The sequence below is a fragment of the Panicum virgatum genome, chromosome 7N (genome assembly GCF_016808335.1).
Source record: "Panicum virgatum strain AP13 chromosome 7N, P.virgatum_v5, whole genome shotgun sequence".
Lineage (NCBI taxonomy): Eukaryota > Viridiplantae > Streptophyta > Magnoliopsida > Poales > Poaceae > Panicum > Panicum virgatum.
Genome location: NC_053151.1, coordinates 43,311,540 through 43,339,529, shown reverse-complemented (window position 1 = coordinate 43,339,529; position 27,990 = coordinate 43,311,540). Strand labels below are relative to the sequence as shown.

General features: G+C 46.6%; 6 protein-coding genes across 7 annotated transcripts; 2 read left to right on the top strand and 4 right to left on the bottom strand.

Moving 5' to 3' along the window:
• Positions 1–208: 208 nt before the first annotated feature.
• On the bottom strand, positions 209–1,528 carry LOC120681298. The gene is made up of 5 exons (XM_039962807.1): positions 1,476–1,528; positions 1,069–1,370; positions 728–986; positions 592–653; positions 209–239 (listed from the first exon to the last, which is right to left on the bottom strand). Exons 1-5 carry the CDS (start codon positions 1,500–1,502, stop codon positions 209–211), a joined length of 681 nt encoding a protein of 226 aa, XP_039818741.1. The 5' UTR covers positions 1,503–1,528.
• Positions 1,529–3,685: 2,157 nt separating this feature from the next.
• LOC120682772 (E3 ubiquitin-protein ligase PUB23-like) lies at positions 3,686–5,243 on the bottom strand. The gene has a single exon (XM_039964783.1). The coding sequence runs from the start codon at positions 5,120–5,122 to the stop codon at positions 3,875–3,877; it is 1,248 nt and encodes a 415-aa protein (XP_039820717.1). The 5' UTR covers positions 5,123–5,243; the 3' UTR covers positions 3,686–3,874.
• A 3,615-nt stretch (positions 5,244–8,858) lies between these two features.
• Positions 8,859–11,583, bottom strand: LOC120682782 (alpha-1,3/1,6-mannosyltransferase ALG2-like). Of its 2 annotated transcripts, none has more exons than XM_039964793.1 (8): positions 11,425–11,583; positions 10,857–10,973; positions 10,409–10,602; positions 10,224–10,329; positions 10,097–10,121; positions 9,693–9,829; positions 9,411–9,577; positions 8,859–9,320 (listed from the first exon to the last, which is right to left on the bottom strand). In XM_039964793.1, the coding sequence occupies exons 1-8, from the start codon at positions 11,519–11,521 to the stop codon at positions 9,027–9,029; spliced, it is 1,137 nt and encodes a 378-aa protein (XP_039820727.1). In that variant the 5' UTR covers positions 11,522–11,583; the 3' UTR covers positions 8,859–9,026. The 2 variants fall into 2 exon arrangements, with proteins under 2 accessions (XP_039820727.1, XP_039820725.1); XM_039964791.1 differs by lacking the exon at positions 10,097–10,121 and adding an exon at positions 9,949–10,096.
• A 335-nt stretch (positions 11,584–11,918) lies between these two features.
• LOC120681297 (vegetative cell wall protein gp1-like) lies at positions 11,919–13,410 on the top strand. Its single transcript, XM_039962806.1, has 2 exons — positions 11,919–12,354; positions 12,462–13,410. The coding sequence occupies exons 1-2, from the start codon at positions 11,919–11,921 to the stop codon at positions 13,079–13,081; spliced, it is 1,056 nt and encodes a 351-aa protein (XP_039818740.1). The 3' UTR covers positions 13,082–13,410.
• Positions 13,411–18,778: 5,368 nt separating this feature from the next.
• Positions 18,779–19,234, bottom strand: LOC120681296 (protein pxr1-like). Its single transcript, XM_039962805.1, has one exon. It carries the CDS (start codon positions 19,232–19,234, stop codon positions 18,779–18,781), a length of 456 nt encoding a protein of 151 aa, XP_039818739.1.
• A 5,019-nt stretch (positions 19,235–24,253) lies between these two features.
• On the top strand, positions 24,254–26,237 carry LOC120683641. Its single transcript, XM_039965734.1, has 4 exons — positions 24,254–24,478; positions 25,545–25,641; positions 25,754–25,808; positions 25,882–26,237. The coding sequence occupies exons 1-4, from the start codon at positions 24,344–24,346 to the stop codon at positions 25,985–25,987; spliced, it is 393 nt and encodes a 130-aa protein (XP_039821668.1). The 5' UTR covers positions 24,254–24,343; the 3' UTR covers positions 25,988–26,237.
• The last annotated feature ends 1,753 nt before the right edge of the window (positions 26,238–27,990 follow it).

The following is a 27,990-nucleotide window of genomic DNA, read 5'->3' as shown; positions in this document are numbered from 1 at the left end:
TAAACCGTTCAAATTATTTAAAATATTCATAGAAATAAGAAGCACATGATAAATTCGGGATACAAATTAGGTATTTACCTTGCGTTCCTTCTGTTGTCGCCGTAGAGTAATACGAAGAAGGTCCAGCATCATATAACTGTTGTGATCCTATATTACATACAAAAGGAATTAGACTTCATACCACAATTAATTGAAATTAAGATATTGACTATATGTCTACCGAAAGGTCGTGGTGGTGCCTGTGTTGGTTGAAATGACATCCCTGCAGCTGGTGCCATGGTACTAAACTGAGTCCCTCCGTGAGGTTGGTAAGGTGGGTGTGCATCACCTGTATGGACTGAGAATTAATTGTTGGCTTCAAAGTAGAAAGTTAGTAAGTATCCTCACGTACCTGGATAATGCTGCTGAGACCAATAAGGTGCTTGGGAAGACTGCTGCTGTGTGGGACCACAAGGAAACGAGGTCGAGGCTTGAGACGAACCGTACGAGTCATCGTACGATGTCCGGCTACCAAAGGCTTCAAGCATGAAATGGGCTCTTTGTGAAACTCGGGTCCAGGCCGACTCTTGCTCATTCCTATCCATCATAAACCCCCCTCGAATCCTCATCAAATTCGCCCTGGCATCTAAGTCCATCAACCTGCACATTTCAAACTGCAAGCAAGAAAAAGAAAGCCATTAACACTGTAATCTAAAGTATTTGAAAAGCGATGATAACTTTGACTCACCGCCCCAGCTAATGCCTCATCCCTATGTCGTGCGTACCCATCCTGTGCTGTCGCAACATGCGGCTGTGGTTGCATGTCAGCATATATCAAGCGGCAATGAGTCTGAGGCTGGTACCAGCTCAGGTATGCCCTGTACGAAGCCTCCGTGTGTGCAGGGGTCGCAAGCGCCATGTTCTCCTCTACCTGGTCCCAGCCATCGACCCAAGGCTGCACCCTTGTCACCCACATGTTGGAGAAGGGTTGCCCAGTCCTCGATAAACTAAATATTGAAAACAATTTAATCAAATATGATAAGTTAACTATACAATGCATAGTCACTGAAATAGTATATGAATTGTTACCTGTGGTCATGGCGTTCGACCCGATCCAATGCTGACGGCACAGGATACAACTGCCTTTGACCGAACTGTCTCCTGACTCTGTCCGGGCAGTGAGCCTCAATGTAAACGTCGTACACCAACGCTATAGTTGTCATCCAAAAGGCCTGGTCCTGAAAGCAAACCGAAGATATCCCGATCGGTGCACGAGTGTTTATAGCCAACTCGGAGTAGGGCTCCCACACGACGTCTTCAGGTGTCAACCGATTAAACTCAGCCACAAATTCAGGATAGGCCCGACGAGACTGTACGTGGGCCCACCTCTTCTGCACAAATTTAATAATAATATGTACAAATAAGAAATACAAAGAGGGTAAAACAAAGCAACAGAATTGCCAACAGAATAGTACGAATAGCAGTCATTTCCGTACCTGACGAGCGTACCGGAGAGTCCCCATGGTGGGCCTATCGTCCTCGGTGTCACCGTACATATCCAGCTCATACGGTGAGTGGTCGACAAGCGGGTGACCAATTGCTATCCTCTCGTACGACCAAAGCTGTAGCAGAATTGGACATCCTGTAAGAATTGCATTGTGCTTATTTTGCATCGGTGCCTTGCAGAGGCCATGGTACGTGGCTGCAAGTACCGCTGCACCCCGACTGTATTGAGGCATTTCCTCCACAGCTGCCTCTGCGATCTCTAGTGCGTAAGGCACAAGCACCCTATCCACATAGGCCCCGTGTGAGTTGTTGAATATTATGTATCCAAACAACCACAACAGGTATGCCTCAAGGGATCGAGTGACGCTATCATCATCAGCATCATGTGCCAAATTGCCGGGCTGCATAGAAAAGATGAACATTTATGAGTACGAGATCAATTATAAAATAAAACCATAACTGCATTTGTCAAAAGCATAACTCTAACATTAATCGTAACAAAACAAGGTATGTACCTGGAACTGGAGGATCCATGCCTTGGCAGGGCCTGTTGCTTTTGGGTGCTCTTCTACATCAATCGCGATGTCAATATTTGCAAAACGCTCTTCTAGATCGTCCAACCACGTAGGCGGGACGACACGAGGCCCTACGGCATCCCCACTGATAGGAAGACCCAGCAGCATCGCAACGTTCTGTAGGGTCGGTGTCATCTCCCCACAAGGGAGGTGGAAGGTGTTTGTCTCAGGCCTCCATCTATCAACCAGAGCCGTTAGTAGGGACCTGTCCAGCTGTACTGAACCACTCTCAGCAAGACGACCTATAGTAAGAAGACCAGCCTTACTCAACCTGAAAAATAGAACGATCAAATGTAAGTACATTATGTACGAAACGTATACGAAACAAACGTAATCTTAAAAACATATCACCTGGGCACCCATCGTGGGTCAACAGGAATAAACTCTGCTGGTGGACGTGGACGCAGCACGTTAAGTTTCACGCGCTGAACCACTGCAAGGAAGGACCGGTGCGGCGAGTCTATGACTCCGTCAAGTAGAGCTGGCGTATCTTCGGCCATACCTAACACAAAAAAATATAAATTTTCTACATTTTCTATAATTTTTATGCATTTTTCTACAATTTATCTTAAATTTTCATAAACTTTTCTAACATTTTCGTGCATTTCCTACAATTTTTGTACAATATATTTTTCTAACATTTTCTAAATTTTTCTGCATTTTCTACAATTTAACTTAAAATTTTCATAAACTTTTCTAACATTTTCGTGCATTTCCTACAATTTTTTATAATATATTTTTATAAATATATTTTCTAAATTTTTCTGCATTTTCTACAATTTATCTGAATGTTTCATATACTTTTTTAACATTTTCTACAATTTCTGACTATTTCTCGAAATTTTTTCTCGTATTAAACAACTAATCAATACCACAAAATTTGTTGGTAAACCTAATTGGTTTTTCTAAAAACTAATCTTAATTCTACTTAAATTATATTAAAAACATTATCTAAATCGCTAAAATATCATTACTGCTGCATACACTAATTATAGAATTAAACATACAAAAAATTTAGATCGAGAAAGTTGAGAAATATTTATTAACTGCGGTTAGGATCCAAAATCCGGCAGGACTTCGCCGTTACAACTCCCTCCCTCACCCCTCCTCTCTCCCTCCCGCTCTCTGGATGTCGTGGGAAGCAAATGAGGGGGGAGGGGGAGAGAAACCTTTTATACAGTATGGGGGAGCCTGCCACCCCCCTGCCGGGCGGCAGGCCCCCTGCTGCCAGGCCTGCCGCCCGGCAGAGGGGCGGTAGGCTCCCGCCAAGGGCTTCCGCGTAAATAATTTTTTTTAATTTACATATAAGTCCCTGCCGCCCTCCTGCCGGGCGGCAGGGGTACAAAACTATAAATTGTGCTATTGAAAATATATTTTTGTAAAAAATGTTTTCAAAAATATAAAAATAAAAAAACGCGTGTATAACTGGGCTCCAATTAAGTATGTTTGGGCTGGGCCGTCTTCCCCACAGTAAACTGGCCCCACGTTTTCACCTTCCTTCTCTGACTGAATTATCAGCAATGCCTTCATTGCTTCCCACTTGACAGAGAAAAAAAAGAAAAGAAAAGTGAGAACTTGATGAGCTGATAGAAATTACCACCGAACAAATCTCCTTGTTACGCAAATTAAACGAAATGCACGCCTCAAATTCTTGAAAACGAAACGATGTCACTGCTAATACATACAGCTGCATCCAAAACTATAGATCATGGGTGGATCAAAATCCAAGCAATCTAGCATTTGAACTGTACAGATAATTCACAAACTCATGCTCAACGCATTCAGAATCTCTCTACACTTTTTGCAAGGAACAATCAATTGAGAAATTTCAGGTAGTCCCTGAGGTCGGTGGGGAAGCATGGGTACTGCCTCCAGAACGCGCCGTGCACCCTCAGCAGCCTCGCCGCCTTGTCCTTGGTCGACGCCGAGCTCTCTACCTGCATCAGCGCCAGCAGCTTCGCCACGCCGCCGCTCATCAGCATGTCGTCCAGCACCCCCTCCGCTGGCGCCACCGCGCACGCCACCAGCCACAGCACGCTCACGGCCAGCCTGCTGGCGAGGCCCGACACGCGCAGCATCGTCCGCGCCACGGCGGACACCGCCAGCGCGTGCTCCGCGAAGGCGAGCCGGCCCTCGGGGCACTTGCACAGGCGCTTCAGGAGGAGGAGCGCGCGCTCGGCGACGCGGCGGTCGGCGTCGGGGAGGAGGTCCACGAGCACGCAGACGGCGCCCACCTGCACGGCCTTGGCGCGCCGCGTGCCGCGGGCGCGCGCCGTGACGTCGAGTAGCACGTCGAGCGCGCGCGAGCTCAGCTTCGGCGAGGTGCCGTCGGACAGGACCTCGAGGAGGGACTTGACCAGGTCGTCGACGTCGACGTCGACGCCGGCGGTCCAGTCGCAGCCGGGGCCACTGGCCCTGGAGATCTTGGCGATGATGGACATCGCGTGCAGCCTCGCCTCGGCGCTGCCGCGCTGCACCAGCGCGACCACGGGCCTCATGCACTCCGGCTTGAGCACGAGCTCCACCGACGTGCCGTCGGAGAGCGGGAGCGCGGCGAGGACGGAACCGGCCTCCTCGCACGTCCGGAACGCCGAGAAGTCACCGCCGGCGCTGCTCTCCGCCAGCGCCTGCGTCATGACGCGGCCGAGCACCTGAATGCCGCCGCAGGCGACGAAGTCCTCCTGCGCCGCCACGTCTCCCTCCATGCAGGACTTGAGGTTCTTGAGCGCGGTCACCTTGAACGGCGTGTCCTCAATGCCAGCGAGCACTGACGGCAGCCTCTCCCGCCCCAGCTTCTTACACAGCGGCGTGCTCGACGACGACGATGAGGAGGCGCGCTCGAGCCAGGAGGAGATGACGCTCTTGAGAGTGTGGTTAGGCGTGAGGTCGAAGGAAGAGAGCCGCTGCATGGTGGCCGGGCACGTCGTCTTGCCGTACTTGAAGAACCACCGCTCGATGCTGCGGCGGTCGTAGGTGACGCCGGTGGACACCGTGACGGGGTCCTCCATCAGCTCCATGGAGATGGGACACAGGAACAGCTGGGGAGGCTCCTCCATGGCCATCTCCTAGAACTGATCTCGATCTGTGGCGAATCCAAGCAGCAGCAAACTGGCAACCAATCAAGACCCAAAACAGGTTGCTGGGTTCCAGTTTGCAGATAAAACAATGTAGCATGTCTGAGAGGGACGCGGGAGGATCAGAGCCCAGAGGCATGGGTTTTATATATCTGCATTTAGGTGTACTAGCCCGTCAAAGAAATCAGATTCAAAAGGGGATAAATTAGCAAATGGGGAGTAAACTATTGTGGGGCCAGAAAAAAAATTCAGGACATAGGTTAGCACGATGTTACAGTAGAAACGCTGTGGTTATATCGCACATAGAATCTCTTTCTTTCTTTAGAAGAAAAGTACATCATTTTCAGTCTGAAACAAATAAAAGCCATGATTTTTTTAACTAGGGTCTCGACCAGAAGAAGCTACAAGAACAAGTTGAAAAGCACAGCTTGCAGTACTAGTATCGTTTCTCTTGATTTGTATGGACGATAAATAGTGCAACAAGCTGTGGTCAGAAGTCAGATGGCCACAAAAGTAAGCGATGCTTGCATATTCAGAGGCAAGGCTCACTATTAAAATAAGGGAAAAGTCTGTTTTTTTAACCTGAACTATCACTAGTCCGATTTTGGCCCTTGAACTACGAAACCGGACATCCTACACCTCCAACTAACGAAACCGTTTGAAAAACAACCCTGGCTCAGCCAAAGGCGGTTTTGCTATAGTAAAATTTCCGAATTTCTACCATTTCGCACCTCTCTCGATTAAATAATAAAGAAAACATAGTTAATATTGTCTAAAACTCATGATATTTTTTTGGGAGGTAGATCAAAAGACAAGGAATCTATTTTGGCTAGATGTGCTATAATAGACATAAAGGAATTTGAATTATAAAATTTTAAAAATAGGTAGAATTCAAAATTCCTTGAATTTTTAGGTCAGCTAAACCTATGATAAAAATGCATTAAAAATATTATAATTCATAATTTTTTATTTATTTTAGTTAGGTACTTTTTATTGGCCCAAGTTCTATAGAAAATTCATAAATGGAATCAAATTTGATTCAAATTTGAGCATTGCGAAGGAATTCAAAAAATTTCATAAAAACTTGGGCCAATAAAAAATACCTTATTAAACTAAATAAAAAATTATGAATTATCATATTTTTTATTTCATTTTTATCAAAGGTTTAGCTAACCAAAAAATTCAAGAAATTTTGAATTCTACCCATTTTTAAAATTTTATAATTCAAATTTCATTATGTTTAATGTATCACATCTAGCCAAAATAAATTCCTTGTCTTTTGATCTACCTCTCAAAAAAATATCATGATTTTTAGACAATATTAACTATGCTTTCTTTATTATTTAATCGAGAGAGGTGCGAAATGGTAGAAATTCGGAAATTTTACTATAGCAAAACCGCCTTTGGCTGAGCCAGGGTTGTTTTTCAAACGGTTTCGTTAGTTGGAGGTGTAGGATGTCCGGTTTCGTAGTTCAAGGGCCAAAATCGGACTATCGTGATAGTTCAGGGTTGGAAAACAGACTTTTCCCTTAAAATAAAGCCAGGCCGACATCGATTGCCCGTGATCTGTAAACTCGAGACTTTGTCTCTCGTCTTTGTGCAAATTTTTTGTGTTTTGACGAAGGCTTCGTGACCTGAGTTACATGAATTCGATGGGCGTCGACCTGACCAAAGAAGCAATCTGGTGGGCGTCGACTTGAGCAACCAAAGCAATCTGGTGGGCGTCGGTTGTTCAGAGCGTGTCTGCTCGCAACTGGATTTGCAGGCATGCCCTCTGACTTTGCAGTTGCAAGATAGATTCAGATTGTAATGCCAAAAAAAACTATGAGAATGCGGCGTGATGCAAGTGTTAGCTACTTGTCAGAAAAAGATGGTGAAGAGGAGAGCTTCGATAAACTTGAGACGTCAGATGCATCTTGGAGTTGTTAAATGGAGTTGCGAGAGGAGCTGGCCGGAAATGACGGTGGATCAGAGTTGTTAATCCAGCTCGATTTCTTCGTCATTTTTGTTTCTTCTTCTTCTTATTTTTTTATGTCTTAGTTGTGGGCGGTTGAGCGTTTCCTTTGACTGTAGCATCAGATTGCATTTTCCTATTCCAAATTCCAGCCGAACTCTTATCCTTTTCTTCAAAACCAAATGCTATCCTTGCAGGAAACTAAATAGAATCATTTGTTTTTGTGTATAAAAAAATCACTAATGCCACTGTTAAACGGTAAACGCTTTGGCTGTCCCTCCACAGGTGATTCAAGCAAGCCTATCCAATCCTTCTGCTTGTTCCCGGATGAAGAACTGAGAATACGTGTGCAGGAATAGTAGAAGTCAATAGTATGATTTGTCGTATGTTCCTCGTGGTTTAGGTAAGTGTCTGATATCATTTGGGCATCTTTCCTTGTCATGAACTGTTCGCACTCTCTTGAACCGATTGGAAACAATCACATCCGAACAGGACGAGCACAGTGACAGTCAGTCTCAACTAAAACACTTGCTGACACGTTCGCTCGCTCGTACATGGACATGATCTATCGAGATTCAGTTCGTCATTTCGGATGCCTTTCTTGCACAACCAAGTAGAGTAGCTGACCAGCTAGTCATTGCTTTGCCTTAATTCGCCAGGAAAATATTTTTTCTTATGATTATGGTTAGAACTGGAGAGATCAAGCTTAGTATATTCAGACCATACGTCATGGTTTCATCAACAAAGCATTGCCTGGTTGATTAGCTTCATGTTCCAAAAATTTCAATTCTGCTAACGCAAGCCTGATTGGTTGGTCTCAAGCTGTCAGTTAGTGCGCCACCATTCAGCAAAAACAAGTTTCATTTAAAAAAAACACAGCAAAACTAGGCGCTCTTTAAACAAAAAAGAATCATCAAACTTGCACGAAATATATGTTTACGAATTCTCGCTGATGTTCAGTAGTATAGTTGATATACGTATATCCACTTGCCAAACTGGCGCGCCACACGTCGCTCAACGACTTTAAGCATTTGCCAAGCCACATAGTTTGACAAAATTAGGCGTTCCGTCGAACAAACGCTTCCTGATTGATTTGACTGTCGCGCTATTTTGTTTCGAAAATAAATGCAGCAATCAGAGCGGCTCATGATCCTCGAGGAGCTGCGAAATCCGTTGACTAAGAAAACTTTAAAAGAGGCATCCTGATCACAACCGCCACCGACTAATCGGGTTATAAAATTCTCTGAGATTTCGAACCCTCCAGCGCGAGTTTCAGCTACCGATACATTATTTTTCCGTAACTGTTTTTCACCTTCCTGTGAACAGAAACAACGTTTCCACCGCTGACAAAACCAGCATTGACAACGTACCTATTCAGACATCAGACAGAGTCCCCTTTTAGGAATGCTTCAGAGTTTACATTTGATTTGGCACGTTGCTTGAATCTGCATCCAACTCAGAATGTATGTGGGCAACATTGTCCCAAAGGCGCGAGTCAGATAGTAGCAGAACTCTGATATGATGATTCATGACAGTTCACCGAATCAACAAATAGATTTCTACAAATTGGCACAGCTACCTGGACCTACACGATTCCTTTCAAACATCGGCCTTGGCGTATGGCAACATACAGATGTGAGCTGATCTTGACAGTTTAGATTTGACCAGTCAAATCTTTGACGTTTCAACAAATTGTGTACCTAATTAGAGTACTTTCTTTAGCGGAAGAAATATAACAAGCTCCAGCTCCCTTGCAGACTCCAGAGGAGGAGAACAGGATGGATTTAGTCGAATTTGATTCGCCATTAATTAAACACAATAAACAGATCAGCAAATCACTCTAGTCTGCCAAAGGGCATTAGCATCATGTGAGATGAGTTGTAAAAATGAAAAAAAAAACCCTGTGTTGTATTGTTCAAACTTTTCCGATATTATAGATCACTCCATCCTCTCATGGTAGGCATTCAGGATATAGCTGTTGAGGAGGTCACCAAATGTCTTCGTGGAGAATTTTTGCACCACATGGTCCCGTGCTTGTTTACCCATCCTGACCGTTAGATCATGGTCATTCACAAGTTTCAGCATGGCTTTTGAGAATTCTGTGGGGGATGGATCACACAGAAACCCTGTAACTTCATTCACAACTGTTTCAACTGGGCCACCACTGTTGCATGCAATTACGGGCTTATGGGCTGCCATGGCTTCAAGAGGGACAATACCGAAATGCTCATCCTGGATAAGTATCAGACACAAGCAAGTTAATGTTTTGTCAAAAAAGAATCTCTTAGCTTGATCTAATTCCTAGCACAGCTAGAAACTTACCTTTGGAGTGTACAAAACACAAAGGCAGTTGGAGAGAAGCTCATTTCTTTCAGATGTTGAGCACGACGTTACAAATTTAACCTGCCCGGACACCCCTTCAGTCACTGCCAATCTTTTGAGCTCCTCAAGGTAATCAACATTTTCCTTGAGACGCTTATCATAGCCACCTAAAAATGAGCATGGTAAGAAATCAGCATAGTTAATTATCTGGCATTGTTAACCCAAGATGTGGTAGTATTAAGCCTCCAAACAAAACAAAAAGAATATATACACAGAAAGTACCTGCTACTGTTAAAGTTGCATCTTGCAGAGCATCACCAGGTAGTGTAGAAGCAACAGAACGGAGCAAAGCAAATGCTGAAATGGCTAGATCAAGATTCTTTTTCCTCTCAAAACGATTGATTGATAGGAAATTCAACCTGTACAAAAGATGATAGTCTATTTTAGCTACAGCTGAACATCATCTGCTTAGGTATGCGAAAAAATGAATAAGTGAAACCTAAGTCAGTTTTAAAGAGATATACAAGCATGAAGTTACTTATAAGCATGAGGTTCATGAAACTGCTCAACAGATACAGCTGGATATAGAACAGCAGGCTCAATTCCTCTAGCATGTAAGCCCCGAAAGGTTCTCGCAAAGGTTGCTGCAGTGAACTTGCTGTTGACCAAAATTAAATTTGCCATACCTGATATAAGTAGAAGGAATAACCACTACAATTAGAAAACCGCTGGATGTCAAGATGATGTATAATTAAACAAAGGGAAAGGAAAAAAAAACAAAGCAGCTACAATTCTAAATGCGGAAAACTATACCAGTAGTGGCTTCCTCAATCATGTCAATTGGCTTGCGGTATAACCTCCGAAGCATGGTAGAATGTTGTGCAAGCAAAAGATCAGGGAAATGACAATAAAACACTATCTGGAGATGCAAAAAACAACATGTTAACACGATAGAAGAAATTAGAGAGCACTGAGCACTCCGGACAAGAGATTGATACCTTGGATGATGACTTTAGTTTGAGCAGCGGAATCACAACAGAAACTTGGTCAACCAATATGACATCAAATGAGGGCCACCAGAGCAGCACACAGAGTGCAACAAAAATGCAGCGAAGATAAGCGCAGACAGCATGAAAGCGGTAAAATACATGGCGGGGCAAGAAATCTCCATAAACAGTAACTGGAAAAGGGCCTGGAAAACAACCAGAGGAAAATGTAAAGATTATATTCCATAAGCTACGTTTTAGCATAGCCATACACATAATGCTGTAATATTTGTCAGGATTTTATTCACAAGGGAATGACTTCGGCCTTGTACACCAGAATCCAGATCATGGACTCCACAATGGGTAAAACACAAGGAACACAGGAAGCTGATGGAAATATAAAATAAAATTACAGGAGTATTGTGTCAGCAAAATAAGTGGGTGAAGTTCAGAAGCATACCAGAAACAGTCTCCTCAAAGCACCGGTTCTTATCATGGTGTGATGTGAAAACATGAACATCATGTCCATGGGCAGCAAGCTGACAAGCCGCATCAACAATCAATCTCTCAGCGCCACCTTCACAAAAAAAAAAAGGTTGAGAAGATGATGCAAGTGTGGTTATAGTCTGTTCATATTACAACCACTGCTGCAAGCAGTTTACTGAAATTGTTCTGTAACTTTTCAACTGAGTCGTGCTGCCCACACTCCAAATTACCAAATTTGCTCCCCTTGGCAAGCTAATCAAATGGCATTGCCACTTCGCTAGAAGCATCAATCAGTAGATGCGAAGCAAAACCCAATCTTCCGTCAGCACAGGGACACAACCTGAGCTTGCGCAAAATTGAGAATCACCAGTATCTTTAAACCGGGTTTGCTACCGAAAGCTTTTTCTTCGTGGAAGGTGGCCGGATCTACATAACAATTCTATCTACTGCGAGATCCTAGTCCTAGCCTCAAACTGGATGGCGAGAGGAGGAAACAAGGATCAGCAAAAATCGACTGACAGACAGAGAGAGGGGCGGCTTACCGATTCCCAGATCCGGATGGATGACGGCGACTTTAAGCTTTCTTTGCCTCGTTCCCGACGGCGACGAGCCGCCGGCACCTCCGCCCGCCGCTGCCATCTCCGCCCGGCTCGTGCTATCGTCGACGACCCGGACCGGTGGGTACGCACAAAAAAAAAAAAGAGAGGCCAAACTAGATAACGCAAGGAGCCCGTCTCAATTTACTGATGGGCCACAGGTCCACATAGGGTACCAAATGGGCCCAAGTGATGGGCCACAAGCCCACAGCAGGTGCCGGGCCTCCGGGATAACGGAATTTTCCGCTGCCGCTGCCGCCGATTTTCCGGAACGAAGAATGCTAACTGAATTTCTCCGTAGCCGCCGATCTGTTATGCTAAATCCGTGGAGCAGATATCTCTCCAAGCAAAATCATTGCTATATAAATAATAACTAGATCCTCCATCTGTTCCCCGCCAACAAAGATCCAAGCGAAAATATTCTTCCTCGGCATTCAGGGATGGCGAGCCCCATCTTCCTCCTAGCGTTGATCACCGTGGTGGCGGCGGCGGCCACCCCGCAGCTGGCGGCGTCGACGATCAGAGCAGATGCTGCAGCTTCTCGGCCCTCGCTACCCTGCATTCCGGGGCGGCCGTGGCCACGGTGGCTGCCGCCCTGCTCGCCGCCACCTCCGCCGCCAGCCGAGTGCTACACGTCGGTTTCCGGGCTGATGCCCTGCGCGGACTTCCTCACCAACGTCGAGGTGCGAGCGCCGGCGGCCGCGTGCTGCGACGGGCTAAGGTCGATCGTCAGCGGCGCGCCCATCTGCCTCTGCCACGTCGCCAACGGCGACTTCAACAAGCTCTTGCCGGCGCCCATGCTGCGCCTGCGCCTGGTCCAGCTCCCCCGCATGTGCCGCGTCCCTTTTCCTCGTGCCACGCTTCGCCAGTGCATTGGTAAGCCATGTATATGATCTTCAATTCTTCATCGTGCCAAAGCTTTTCTTTGATCTCGTTATATATAAGGAGACTAATATACGATGAAAACTTGTTGATTCGAATAGGGGGACATGTGCCACCGATGAACCCTCCACCATCAGCTTCACCATCGTCTCCACCAGCGGCATCGCCACCGGAGTCGCCGTCAACTCCGCCTGTGGCATCCCCACCGGAGGAATCATCGTCGTCTCCACCAGCGTCGTCCCCACCGGAAGCACTCTCGACACCTCCTGCATCGACACCATCGGCACCGTCACCACCGGAATCACCGTCGACTCCACCGGCGGCATCTCCCGTGGCAACGCCGCCGGAATCGTCATCGACGCCACCCGCGGCAACGCCTCCGGAATCACCCTCGACTCCATCACCGGAATCACCGTCAACTCCGGCACCAGAATCACCGTCGAGTCCGTCACCGGAATCACCCTCGACTCCACCGGAATCACCCTCGACTCCATCACCGGAGTCACCGTCGAGTCCGTCACCGGAGTCACCATCAACTCCGCCACCGGAATCGCCATCCACTCCGCCTCCGGAGTCACCGTCGACTCCTGCAGCGGCGCCATCGGAATCAACATCAGCTCCACCGCCAGAATCACCATATACTCCAGCCGCGGCGCCACCGGAATCACCGTCCACTCCACCACCGACGTCAATGGCAACGCCACCATCAGAATCACCTTAGTTAAGTGTGGGTCCACCTTAGTTAAGTGTGGGTCAAGAGCAAGTAGTAGTCAGTCAGCTCATTAGATTTAATTTGGATTGCAGGTTCCTAGGCGTCATGTGCTCTTAGATTAGTCTTTTGATCTTAGCATTGTGTTACTGGTTTGTTTGGATTCATTAAATGAAAACTAACTCCTGGTTAGTTTCTTAGATTTAGTTTTCCTCTTTGTTCGGGTGCAACAGCCTGAGGTTTATGTGCTCTTAGATTAGTCTTTTGATCTTAGCATTGTGTTAATGGTTTGTTTGGATTCATTAAATGAAAACTAACTCCTGGTTAGTTTCTTAGATTTAGTTTTTCTCTTTGTTCGGAGGCTATGCCAGGAGGACAACGACGGCTCCAAGGAGGCCGGGATGGGCAAGGCACAAGTGGCCAGTGGCAGCCATGGACAGATACAACAACGCGGCCACAACGGCACAACCACAGCACAGGCCACCGGCTGGAGGCACGTCGGGGTTGGCAGGCCGGGGCAGGGAACGAGGGAGAAAGGCACACAAGGATCAACAAAGGTCATTGCAATTTGCAATTGCGAACCTCCAGTCCATTGGAGCCTTTTTTTTCCCCTTAACTCCACACTTGCATACAAGTAGTGTTCCATTTTGGCATTCATAGACGATTATTGGCAACTAGATTAGCAGCTGCAACACACGCACACCGGCGACGACATCGTTGTACGGTCATTAAGCGGCGGCGTTGTTGGGACGAGGGCACGGCGCGGGCCGGGCGTCTGGCGACTGGTTGGAGATGGAGATGAGCTTCGCCCTGTGCCTCTGCTCCGCCCCGTCGCTGTGCCCGCTCTCCATGCCACCGTGTGGCGGCCTGGCGACAGGCGCCCCGATAATCTCCGGGACCGACTCGGAGATCGCGATGAGGGACCGGCGCGCGGCTTCAAGCTGCGTGAACTCTGACGCTGGTGAGGCCATCGACCGAGCCAACTGCTGCAAAGGAAAGTAGAGCAGTTAGCAATCAAGCGTATAAAATAAATTAAATTCATTTCAATTTTGTAATACTGTTTTTTCAACAATTCATTTGACGAAGTTTCGTGTCTTAGAAAATAAATTAAATTTTATATAAATCTGAGACTAGCATATACTCAGTTCGGGTGGAGCATAAATGAAGTTCAGTTTGTGTGGAGCACAATTTTAGAGCAGATGTGGTGTACAGTTTGAGTGGAGGCGCATAACGAGTCAAGAAAAAATAATCTCCTCCCCATGTACAGAGCAATCGTCCATTGTGGAAGTGAAGGACAGAAGAGGCTAAGTATAACATCGATCGAATCATAACTTGACGTTCTGGTTTGCCACCTAGTCCGAGGAAGCTTAGCATAAATTTCTACTTCCTCCTAACAAAACAGCAAGTTTATGATTTGCATTGAGCAAAGTTTGCCATGAATGGCTGAAACTCAATAGTAAAATGCCTAGAAGCATGAACTTTTGCTACAAACCTGATCAAAGAAACTAAAGGTTCTGCCGATTCCCATGCTAACCAGAAAAATTGCCAGCTAGTCGGTTTCAAGGTAACGCAGATCATTCAAAGAGATTATCTTTTTGTACATCCTCTGCACACTAGTAAGAACTGCAAATTCAGTATGGTCTCATGGACACGTACCCCCAGAGTATTTACTTGGTTGTTTATAGCTCAGGACAACTTTGTAGACTGGGAGTTACTACCTGACGCAATTGATACTAGTGCTGTGCAGTTTCACAGGCTCACTAATAGTCTGCTACAGTTAAGTAATTCATTAACGCGTTGAAAGAACACAAGCAAGCATATCAACTGCAGTAGGTCAAAGCAGTATTGGCACTTCAGCAACGACTTGATGAATCAAGACCTTAACATAACACCGTGTTCACCAGCAAAAACACATAGAGTAATGCTTCCAGGAGGCAGCAAAACGGAGTCTATTTCTTTCGTATTTTGCTAAACAGCAGCTTCAAGCTAAACCAGCTCTTTTCTTAGCAGGTTGAAACAAAGCCAGTAACCTTTCAGTTTGCAAAGTTTCAGACAGACAGTGAGAGTATCATCAGATTCTTTAAAGCACGGATCCTAGAGAACGGAAGTTCTTGCCGTGGTAGGTGAGAACAGTACGGTTGAGCCATGAGCCATAGATCCAAGAGATTACTAGTAACCAAGCAAAAAGACACAGACCAACGGCTAACGGAGACACCCGATGCTCGAGTCACCGGCTCACCGATTCGCACGCAGCTAGACCCATTGCAGGAAAATAGACGAAGCTGGGGTTCGGGAGCGCTTACCGGAGGAGACGAAGCTGCGGAGAGTCTGAGGGGGGTCTCCAGCTCTGGGTCGACAGAAACGAAACGATAGGGAGGAGAGCGAGCAAGAGCAGCCAAGCCAGCCGGGGTGGCCCAATTTCTTATAGCTGCTACGTTTATCCTGACGAGGCAAGCGCGGCGGAGGTGGTGGACCGTGCGCCGCCGCGGCGCCAACCGTCCGTTGCACACGGACGGCCTGCGATCGGTTCCGTCGGTGGCGGCAACCGTCCGTTGCACACGGACGGCCTGCGATCGGTTCCGTCGGTGGATCGGGTCCGGGCTCCACAACTCCAAATCGGACGCGAGGTGGGGTCCACCGGTCGGTGAGACTGGGCGCTGAGGGATCTGGGTCCCGCGGGCCTTGCCGGCAGGAGGCGTGCTTGCCTTGGACACCGTTCTGGCGGCTCCTCTCCGACCGTCCGACGTGTAAAGTGGATACTGGATATACAGTACTACGTCCGTGCAGGGTGTATCCAAGGGCTTTTGCTACGCTTGGCAGTGACCAGCAGGCAGCAGGCGCCGTGGCCCGTGGGCCTCCCTGCTCCTGGATCCATCCTCTCCTCGCGGGCGTTTTTTTTATTTTTATATTTTTTAAAATTATTTTTTATAAAAATATATTTTCGATTTCATAATTTACAGTTTTGTACCCCTACCGCCCGGTTGCGGGGCGGCCGGCCCCCTGCCGCCCTCCTGCAGGGCGGTAGGGACCTGAATGTAAATAAAAATTATTTTTAACCGTATTTTGATCTCTGGGGGAGCCTGCCGCCCCCCTGCCGGGCGGCAGGTACCTGCCTCCTGGTGGCGGGGCGGTAGGGCAGGCAAAAGTTTATTTCTTTTTTAGTTTCCAAAACAGTGAACTTCTAAATTCAATTAAAAATCATAGAAAAATTAGAAAAATACAAACTAAATTTTGTTAGGTTTCTTAAATCAAGATCTACAGAGGAAAAATACTCATGCATGTGAAATGTCAATTTTACCCCTACTAAAATTTTAGGTTGTGTTTAATCTAGTTTATTTTGTATCTGTTGTTCTGTTTGTCTAAAAATCCTGAAAATTTTGTGGTAGCCTACTTTTTGCATGTGTATTCCAATAGCCTACGTGTATGTTTGTGGATCTATTATTGTTGGATTTCCATCATAGGGCTAAATGATGGAAATCCAACAATAATAGATCCACAAATATGCACCTAGGCTATGCACCTTAAAATTTTCCAGTGAAATACACATGCAAAGAGTAGGCTACCACAAAATTTTTAGGATTTTTAGACAAACAGAACAACAGATACAAAATAAACTAGATTAAACACAACCTAAAATTTTAGCAGGGGCAAAATTGACATTTCACATGCATGAGTATTTTTTCTCTGTAGATCTTGATTTAAGAAACCTAACAAAATTTAGTTTGCATTTTTCTGAGTTTTCTATGATTTTTAATTGAATTTAGAATTTCACTATTTTGGAAACTAAAAAGGAAATAAACTTTTGCCTACCCTACCGCCTCGCCACCCGGCGGCAGGCCCGGCAGGGGGGCGGCAGGCACCCGCCAAGGATCTCTGTGCAAAAAAAATTATTTTTATTTACATATAGGTCCCTACCGCCCCTCTGCCGGGCGGCAGGCCCCCTGCCGCCCCCCTGCCGGGCGGTAGGGGTATAGAACTGTAAAATCTAAAACCAAAAATATATTTCTGTAATTTTTTTTTGAAAAATATAAAAATAAAGAAGACGCCTCCTCGCGGCGTGTCGTCTAGCTCGCCAAGCAGAAAAGCTCGAGTGAGATCCTGTTCCCAAAAATTTTTCTTTGTCTGTCATATCGAATCTTTGGACACATACATAGATCATTAAATACAATTGAAAAAATAACTAATTACACAATCTAACTGATTAGCACGAGCTAAATCTTCTAAGTCTAATTAGTCAATAATTAGACATTATTTGTCAAGTAACAACGAAATATACTATAGTACTAAAATCCAAAAAATTTCACCAACTAAACACACCCTGAGCTTGTCTAGCTAGGTTCATCGTTATGATCTTAATTCTGGCGTTTGGCGCAGGCCCGGGCCCGGCCCTAGAGGGGGGGCAATAGGGGCGACCGCCCAAGGCCCCGATTCCAAGGGGCCCCACCCCAGGTATACGGCAGTCACGTTATTCCCACGAGATCAGAATTCCAATCGATTCTGATTCTTTCCCCTGCTCACGCGCCGCCAAAGTTGGAACTCGCGATGGCTCTGACCTTCCAGCTTGCGCGAAGGGCGACACTACGGCAAGTCGCCAACCAGAGCCCAAGTCAACTAGTAGGGTCCAAGGCAAGACGGCGCAACGGGAGGCCAGAAGCTGGACGCATCACGCGTACTGATACAAGCAAATGCCAAGTTATAATTCTATTCATGTTAGTTTTAATTCTATCACCGATCAACTGGTTACTTATTTTCTTTTAATTGTACCACATAGCGCAGCAAATGGTCAGGAATCAGCGAGTAGACAAGAATAGGGATCGGGCAATCACCCAACAGCTCAATTAATCCAAATTCTTGTGCTGGAACTAGCAAATTAGGACTTCAGAACTCAGAAGCTACCAGCTATTATCTATACTATAAAGAATGAAATAATTGAAAATAATTGTTACCCACTATAATCCATCCACCCGTCTCACAAAGTTCCTCTTTTAGGCCCACATGGAAGATCTTATTGCTTGACCAAACCTCAAAACACCATCAAGGAAAATGTCATTCTTGGATGATTGATTTTCTTTCTCTTTGCCCTTAGAGCTAGCTTGTAGTGCTATGCCATTGTTCTTTGCCACTTGCTCTTGAAGCTCGACCAAATCTTGATTTATCTTGACTCTTCTTAATTGATCATGATTAGCCTCTATTCTTCCAAGAACATTTTCGGCGGTGAAGTGCTTAAATCCTTTTTCAGCTCTAATTAAGCTAGGTAAAGTGACATCCCTAGCCATATACATGGTCAAGAGCTTGTCCAGAATCTCACGATCACCCTATTTATCACCTCCAAGTGATTTGATTTGATTGGTGAACTTTTTCATCTTATTGTACATTTTCTTGACACTTTCATCCTTTTTCATAGAGAAAAGGCTTAGTTCATCTTCCAATGTCTTGATTCTTGACTCACAAACCTTTCTTGAGCCTTGATGGTTGACTTGGAGAGTGTGCCAAGCATCTTTGGTGGTCGGTGCATCTTCTATCTTGTCAAATTCTTCCGTACTCACGGATGCATGAAGAATGTTCAAGGCTTGAAAATTCCGTTGCAAGACATATGATTGAACCGGTGTCGGAGTCTCATCTTCATCCGGAATTTCATATCCTACTTCCACAACTTTCCAAAGATCCTTGTGGATTGCATTCAAATATCCAAACATTTTTTGTCTTCCATTAATTGTAGCCGGTACCATCAAAGTGAGGAGGCTTGCCCATATGAATTGATGCACCATGGTCACTAGGAAGTTGAAATGTGTAATCATGAGACACACGGTGATACTCAACTCTTTTCTTGTCCTTTGATGACCGACTCTTACTAGAGGTGCGAAATGATCTTTGCTTGTGGTCGGAGTCCGAATCGTCACTTGAGTCAATCAAGATCTTGGAGCTAACTTTCTTTTTCTTTTTACTTTTCAATTTCTGCTCCTTCTTCCACGCCTTCCATTCTTTATACGACATCTCATCATTGCTTGAATTTGAGTCATCATCATCACTCTTGTTTTCCTTCTTTTTCTTATCTTTTGAGTCACTTGACTCATCTTTAGATTTACCATCATTATTCTTGTTCTTGTCCTTTTCTTCCTTACCCGTCGGATCGACGGGACTCTTGGGAGACTGTTCGTCCGACATCTTCTTTAGTTCTCCAAGCAATTAAGCTCAAACACGGAGATCCAAACTCTAATACCAATTGAAAGGATCAACACTAAGCCTAGAGGGGGGGTGAATAGGCCTGTTTAAAAATTTCCTGAAAAACTTGGCAGAAACACATCAGGTCCGGATGATCCGGCCCTAGGTCGGATGATCCGGTCCTTGTCAGGCCCGGATGATCCGGCGTAGGTTCGGATGATCCGACAAGGGGAAAAGAATCTTGCACAAGATTTGAAATTTACTTAGCTTCTGACGATTCCCTTTGAATACAATGTTGACAAATAAAGTAACTAAGCCTGTGAACCAGTTTAACACTAGAGGAATGCAACTAACGAGTAGATCAAGTGAAGATTAGCTCAAGAACAATAAATACAACAATAAATGAAATGGATACAAGATTTATCCTGAAGTTCACTCCACAAAGGAGCTATGTCTTCGTTGAGGTGCTCACAAAGAGCAAGGTTGCCCTATAACCCTTTCCCTCACTCAATCAACCACACAAGAGGATTGAGTAGCTTACTAGTAAATGTCCACGAAGGACGGGGTAATACAAACTTCCGGGGCTCAACCACAAAGGAATGGAAGCTCACCGGCACCTCTAACCGTCTAGGAGCCTAGCTCCAAGAGTAATAAACGCGAATCGACGAATCAAAGATTGCTTCAAGTGCTTATTGAGATGAACAAGTACTAGCCCACGGAGTGCTCTCAAATCACACCTCGAATCTCACTTACTCTCAATCCCTATGTGTTTTCTTGCAAGAATCAAGCTCTAGGACGGAGAGAAGTGAAGGAATGAATGCTTTGGAGGCGTGGTTTGTCGGAGAGTGAGAGAGGAGTAAATAAAGGGGGTGAAGGGGTATATATACTCCCACCCCCGAAAATGACCTTTGTGTGTTTTCTGGTGGTTCCCGGATCATCTGGAGTAACCTCGGATCATCCAGGATATGAACAGAATAGGCCAAAAACACACTTGAACTTCCAGGTCCGGATCATCCGGTGTAGGACCGGATCATTCGGCCTGGCACTATCAGGCACTCACAAATGTCCAGGTTCGGATCATCCGGGCTAAGGCCGGATCATCCGGACTTGCGCAGAACTGACCAACACTGTTTGGCCGGATCATCCGGGGTAACCCCGAATCATCCGACCCTGTGCAGAAACTTTGTGCAGAGGAGTGTTTTCTCTCAAGTATGTCATCTCAAATGAAGTATTTTAACAACTTAAAATTCATTCAAATGCGTCCCCCTTGACCTATACTCAAATTCAAACCAAAAATTAAAATTAAATCTCCGATAGAATTCACCATACTTATTTTAAAATTGGGGACCTTCTTTTCATCTTCTTCTTGATTTTCTCATTTTATTCATGCACACATTTTCTTGAAAACATCATATCCCCAAATTGTGATTGACAAAAATCACCAAAATTATTTAGGGGCCTAGATGCACTTTCAAAGTGACCAAAATTCCAATTGTACCTGTCTAGCATATCAGTATGTCCCTCTAATTAAGCGAACGAGAATTGTGAGACCTACTGAATTGGTGATTTTTTCTAGCAGATGGCATGATGGATCATGTGCGTGCATGGGTTATGCATTTAGTTATTAAATAATTTTAATGTGTGATGCAAACTGGTTTTTGCCAAATTCAAATTGTTTATTGGATTTTTTTACAAATATATGTTCTTACCCCTTTATACCTTTGTTATATTATTACTTATTAGTTTCTTATTGATTATTGATATATTTTTATTTATTATGTTTTTCTAAAATACATGGGTGCCACACGTGGCAAATGTGAATTAATCCCAACTGATGCCTCTAAGATAAAATTATATAATTATAATTTTATTTAATTGAAGTCCATGACTCCATTTAGTTTTTCTATGAAAACATTTGTGTTTTCATTAGTATCGTATTAATGTAAAGCATGTGCGTGCTGCACGGGCCACCTTGCTAGAGTATATTTGTCTGCTTGGCAGCACTCTTACTCTCTCTCACAAGACAGAGAAAGATTCTTACACCATAGAGTATATTATGTAGCTCCGCAGAGCTATGTAGAATGAGTTTTAAACATGGAACTCGAAATGTGCAAAACTACTAAATTAACACGTGCCTGGGCACGTGCATAACCACTAGTATTTATAAAGACATTAGTGTATATTCCCGTTTTTTCAGTATGAGAGAAGTGTACTACTATCCTAATATTTCTATTGCTTATCAGATCTTAATTACTATGCCAGTCACTGTAGCATCAGCTAAAAGAATATTTTCAAAGTTGAAGTTGCTGAAAAATTATCCGAGATCCAAAATATCTCAAGAAAAGTTAAATAGTTTGACAATTTTATGCATCAAAAAGATATAATTAGATTAAATCGGTATTGATACTATCATCACTACTTCACATCTATAAGTATTAGAATAAAAAATTTAAGATAACATATAGATGGCTTGATATTAATAAATTTTGTACAATTTTGAGTGTTGAGTGGTACTGTCTGTTCATATGTTGTTGTTGTTGTTATTGAAGGGCCCCTAGTTTAAATCTCGCCCTGGGCCCCTAAAATTTCAGGACTGGGCCTGGTTCGGCGGAGGGTGACAACATGCTTGCTGCGTTGCCGTAATTAGCTGGTTCTTGAGGATGACAAGCAGAAGAACGGGGGAAAAAGGTGATGGGAACCATCGCACAGGGTGGTTTCTCGCTCGGCAAAAGGCTGGTCGAGCGCTTCCGGAAGAACCACGACTCCACGAGCAATTGAAGCCCTCGATAGTGCGCTGCTGACGGCCTGTCTGAAAGCTACCAATAGTGCGCTGCTCAAGCTGCGTGATGATCACTGTAACTGCACTTTGTATGATTGTAATATTGTATGGATTCATTTTGAGAAAGGTTGCATTGCGTTCAGCACATGTCTACATGAACATTGCTTTTCCGAACCATTATTATGGTGTTCCTAGTAACGGACTGTCGTGTCAATCAACTTATCAGACCTGCGTGTGCGTTACACACTTATGAAAAACACACACTCGTCTCCTCGCAAAACTGCCTCCGTGCGGACGTTACTCATCCGGCGTGCCATGCGGCAGGCCCTAGGGGCTGGGTCTCGCCGCCGGAACTCCCTTCCGTGGCGCCGCCGTAGCTGCCAGGGGCGCGCCCGCACCTGCGCCGTAAGCGTCCGGCGCGCGACGCGCCGGCGCGCCAGCGCTCCCGCCGGCGATGACCTTCGGTTTGGGCGGGTTTCCTTGCGCCGGCACGGGCGGGGCTGCTCCACGCACCACGGCGTCACGCCGTGCGCCACCAGGAACCGCCGGCGCCCGCGTTCCGCTCGCCGCCTTTGGCGAAGCCGCGCGCGTGCCCGCAGAAACCGGCGGTGGGAGTGGTGGTGGAATACGAAAGCTCTTTTGCGGCCCCGGAACACTTGGTGGGGGCGCGACCGGCAGTGGAGGGGGACGTGCGGTCATCTCCGGCTTCGGCCCCGGCGTCCCGCTGGAAGCTCCGGTGGCCGCCAGCGGCGGGGGCGCACCGCCCGAAGCTCTGGGGCCAGTTTGAAGCGCGGGTGCACGCGGGGGCGCCCGCACCCGCGCGTCGGGCCACGTCGCGGGGGAGCCGGTCGTGACCTCCGGGAGGGCGCACTGCGCCAGCGGCCCGTGCGGGAGGAGCGAGCCGACGATGAAGGCGCGGGTGAAGGGCCCGCAGTGGTGGACGGCCTCGTCCGCCGCGACGCAGCACGCGCGCGGGGCGGGGCGCCCCGCGAAGAAGGACACCAGCAGGTCGTGCTTGCACAGGCCCAGCGTCAGCAGCGACTCCCAGCACCAGTCCCAGTCGGAGCGCGCGCGGGTCGGGGTGGGGTCGACGGCGAGCGACCGGCGCGGCGCGGCGGGCTCGGCGCCTGCGTGCGCGAGGCACGCCGCGGCGGCCACGGCCAGGAGCGCGACGGGGAGCAGCGAGGACCTCATGGTTGGGTCTGTGTGGGTCTGGTACTCGCTGCAGGTGGCTCAAGGCTTTATTTATAGGTTGCGCTCACTTGTTCGGTGATCGCCGGGCTAGTCTACCGTTTCGCGTGCTACTCCATTGATAGCAGACTTAATGGGTAGCTTAATAGTAGTTAATACTGCTGGTAGTTAATATAGGATAGTAACTGCGGATGTTATACGTGTTTGATGTTTGTTTGACAATTCTCTGAACTGTTGCTCAAATTCAGAACTGCAACTATTCGTAAATCAATGTCTCCATGTCAACAGAGTACTCCCTCTATTTTTATTTAAGATGTCATTTAGCACGACTTCACCCAAAATGGCTTCATTAGTGAAGCTAATGCCGGTGAAATAAAAAAAACTAGCTTTATCTGGCTTCTAGTTTATTTTAGCACGAGCTTATCAAATGGCTTCACGCTATAGTATCTCAATTTGTGTAAAATAGGTGAGGTCAAAGTCGAAATTAGTTCCGCCAAACTTGATCAGCTCGATCAAATTTATAGAAGAAAATAATAATATTTATAGTACTAAAATTATTCCATTGAATCTATTTGATAGTATATATACTCCCTCCGTCCCAAAATACTAGTCATCCTGAGATTCAAAATTTGTCCCAAAAAACAAGTCACCCTACTCTATTTAGAAAGTGCATGTGTATGCAAGAATCAATTAGTGCCAAATATGGATAATATATAAGGACAAACATGGTCATTTTACTTTCTTGTTAATTTGTCTTAGAATTTCTAGAATGACTAATATTTTGGGACGGAGTGAGTATTTGGGTAGTATAATTTCTGCTATATTTTTCTATAGATTTGATGAAATTTAGATTGATTAGGACAAACATGTAAATAAAACTAGAGGGATAAAACTAAAGGAAGTAATCACAAAAGAAAAACGAAAAAACGAGTGCAGTGCAGGACCATGGCCCGTAATAAGGCCTGCCCGGCCCGGCCCAATTGAGGGGAGCCCGAAGAGATCCTCTCCCCATCGTCGCTGTTGCACGGATATTTCTGAAGAAAATCCATTTACGAGACGAGGCTCCAGAACCCGCTTACCCATTGTGCTGCCGCTCGAAGCACGGAAGCAGGCGGCAAGCAGCCATTGGGCAGTCGCCGCCCATGCCTGCGGCGCCGGGGACCGGCTCCGGCTGCCTGGGGTCGCCGGCGCGGGCCCCCTCGGGCTCGCCCGCTGGGGTTCAAGGCGCCCCGCGGCGGCTGGGCATATCGAAGCCGTCGTGGATCGTCCGCACTGAGGTAGCTTGTTCTTTCTCCCTCTGTCCTGACTCCTGCTCCTTTCTGTCCCCGCGTCCGCAATTCGTCGAACACCTGGTAAGCAGGAAGCGACGTAGTTAAGCCTTCGTTTCAGTTGCTTTCTTTTACTCTGCTGCTGAATGCTGATAGCTTTGTAGCAAAGCATTTCTTAGCAGACCTGTGTGCTGCAAAAACTAAATAAATCGAAAATTGCATTCAGATAACAGATAGATGAAGGATGGCAGAAAATGCTCAAATGTAGTTGTTGTAAGTTGTAACTTTGTTAAATTGCAATTGGAAGCCCTCTGTTAGCAAAGTTTTGGTGTTCAGAGTTAACTGGTCACAACTCTGAAACTCTGGTATTGACGGTAGCTGATTACTGATTTCCTTATGCAATCAATGTTCAATCAGGCACTTCATGTGCAATTGTGCTGTGCACTCTTTAAAAATAATAAACGCTGTGCACACCTTTACACCTGATGATCGAACTACTTTTACAGCTATAGAAATCAGACCCTTTGATTTATGTCGCAGTGTTTCTTCTGACTTAAACATATTCATGTCATGTTTACATTGAATAAAAAATCAACATGGGAGGGGCAGGGACTATATGAAATCAGACTGTAGAAAGTGGATTGAAATGCTGCTCTATATTCGTCTTATTTTAACCTTCTGTATAGTCAACTCTTATAGTGTAGTTAGTCTAACAGGCTCCAGCACACAGTGGTTCTTCAGGTTTGGCTGAACTCTGCAGTACTGCTCTGAATTGGGGCAGCATCTGCATTTATCCTTCAGGATGAAGTCTTGGTATTGGTACGAAATTAACCTCTGTACTAAGGGCCCCAATTCATTGCATATTTGCCAAATAATTGAGGTGTGGAAATGTCCCATGTCCTTGGCCTGCCAGTGCCCATACCCTCTAACTGTCCATGTCTTCCTCCAAGTTTGGTGACCTTCAGCTTGATAGAGACTGATGAAGCACCGGAATGTCAGTTTGAGCATGTGTGAGGAGATGTTTGTTGCTTTTGTACATTGGTTTGTGATGTGCTAACTGTAACTATGTCTGCAGTCAAACGTGAGGAGGGAGAGGCCAAAGCGACCAGATCCTCCTTGCACCATCTGCAAAGGCACAGGGAGAATAGATTGCCGAAACTGTTTCGGCCGAGGTCTCTCTTCTACCAGATCTCCATGTTATCTTGTGATATGCTGCTATATGATGCTAATTCATCAGTACAAAGTGTTCTGTGTCCAACTTTTTCTTTTGTCTGGAATTTACAGGCAGAACTAACCATGCTGAGCTTGTCATGCTTCCGAAGGGCGAGTGGCCACACTGGTGAGGCATACGCTCTGTAAGCCTGAACTTGCCCTCCATGGTGGTGCTAACCCACACCGCCCCTTTTTTTCAGGTGTCGAATATGTGGTGGCAGTGGACTAGACTACTGCTTCCGGTGTCACGGAACAGGTGAATATCGAGAACCGATGGGCTTCCACTTCACGGTTAAAAGCAAATGAGCTCCGCGTCCGCAACTCCAACTGACCAGTCGGGTAAAAAACGCATCAATAGAAGAGGAGGTCATGTAACTGTTATGCTATGATGTGCAGTTGTACTGTGCCAGTCAGGGGACATTGTATTGTACTCCTAGTAGTCAGAAGTCACCCAGTATATGATCTCACTCTGTGACTCTTGTGCTTCACGAAGAGAATATTGTAATCGAAAATCATGAGCACGCAAGGACGAGGCATTGCGCACTGTGCATTGGTATATTGTGTCTCGAGGCGAGATACTGAATTGTTGCTAGTATAAGATAGACGATGGCCCGTATCCAGTATGTGCAGTTGTAGCCCTGATGTAACGTAGCCAGGTAGGAGTCGTGCAGTCCTGACAGGAAGTGACGAACGGCACAGCTGAAACCGTTGTCACGTTGCTGACAGGAATCCTGCTCGTTCACGTTTACAGTAGTGCGAGTCCTGCCTAGATACGCCCAAGCTGAAACCGTAGTCTACAAGCTGTCATGACGAGATAAGGCACCCTGCATTTATAAAACCCACGCCCCTGGCTCTGAACTCTGAAGAGAAGCGAGCTGTTTTCTGCCGTCGCTGCCGTTGGCGAGATCGATCGGATGACAGATGACGACGACGTCGCCGACGAGGGGCGACCTCTTGTGTGCGCCCCCCTCGCCGACCGCTACATCGCCGAGTGGATCACCGGGCTGAGCCTGCTGTGGAGGAAGAAGCTGAGGCGGCGTGAGGCCATGAGGCCGCAGGGCCCGGCGTCGAACGAGGCCCTGGCGAACGTGCCTCCGCTGGTCCGTGCTCCTCTCATCGCCCCGGCTCGCGGCACTCGCCGACGCCGGCTCCTCCACGTGCTTCTTCGCTGGCCAAGACGACGACGACGGTGTCAGCGCAGGCCAGGGCCGACGCCGACGGCGGCGCGCCGTCGGCACCACGCCAGCGGCGTCGACTTCGTTCCCGCCGCTGCCCAAGCATCAGTACAGTCGAACTAAGAAGAAGAAGCAAGGGTCCCGGTGCATGTTCTGACCGTCGTGTTCGCGCGTCTGTTAGTAAGTTTTTTACGAGATGCACCGTGCACGCAACGCAACGCAACGCAAGTGTATCGTTGCTTATCCAGTGATGGTTACAAGTCATGAGTTCTGCTTGATCTCTGGAATCAGGCATTTTGCTCGGCGACTCAACCGTATGTGGGCGTCCAGCTCAACACCAGCGCCGAACCCGCGGCGAGCCCCTCGGCCTTTACCCGTCTCGCTGCAACCTTTCATCATCAGTCACCATGAGATTCCATCTCCATATATAATTAATTGATAATTAATTGTATAGATAGTTTGGCTTCTGGTTCTGGACATGTTGCGTCGTCCATCATGAACCGGCGGGTCATAGTGTCCACGCCGGCGCGATTAGAAGTTTAGAACGAGGCCCACCAGGACGCGCGTAGCTTGGCCGCTGCCGCGCTCCAGGCTCTGAATGCAAGGGTTCGTTTACCGCGCCAGCGATCAGCCACAACGAACCTACGAAAGACTCTACGCCGGCGAAGCCGCCGGAGCATTCGCGTGCCGGCTGCCTCGGGCTGCAACTGTGTGCTCGTGGCCTCTTGGGGTTGCACGAACGCTTTGTGGCAGTTGCAGGAACGCACCGCGCCGCAGCCGCCGTTTTCGGTTGGAGATCGTGGGAAGGATTTCGGCTTTGTTTGGTAGGGTTTATACTCGGCTCGGACTTTTCTGGAGAAGCCTTACCTAGCGTGTTTTTTATATGAGTTAATTTTTAGTGAAAAATAGAGAAGTCGTAGCTCTGCAGGAGGAGCTCTACCGAACAAGGCCGAAGACATCCCCCCACCCCACCACCAGAGCTCTCTCTGTTCCTCTATGTGACATGGTGATGCGGGCTAGGCCAGACAGGGCGGCAACCGCCGTTGATTGTTAGGGCACCCGCAATGAGGGAGGTAGGAAGTATTTAATGCACTCTTGTTACTAGGTGAATACATTGTGAGAAAGAGGAGTAAC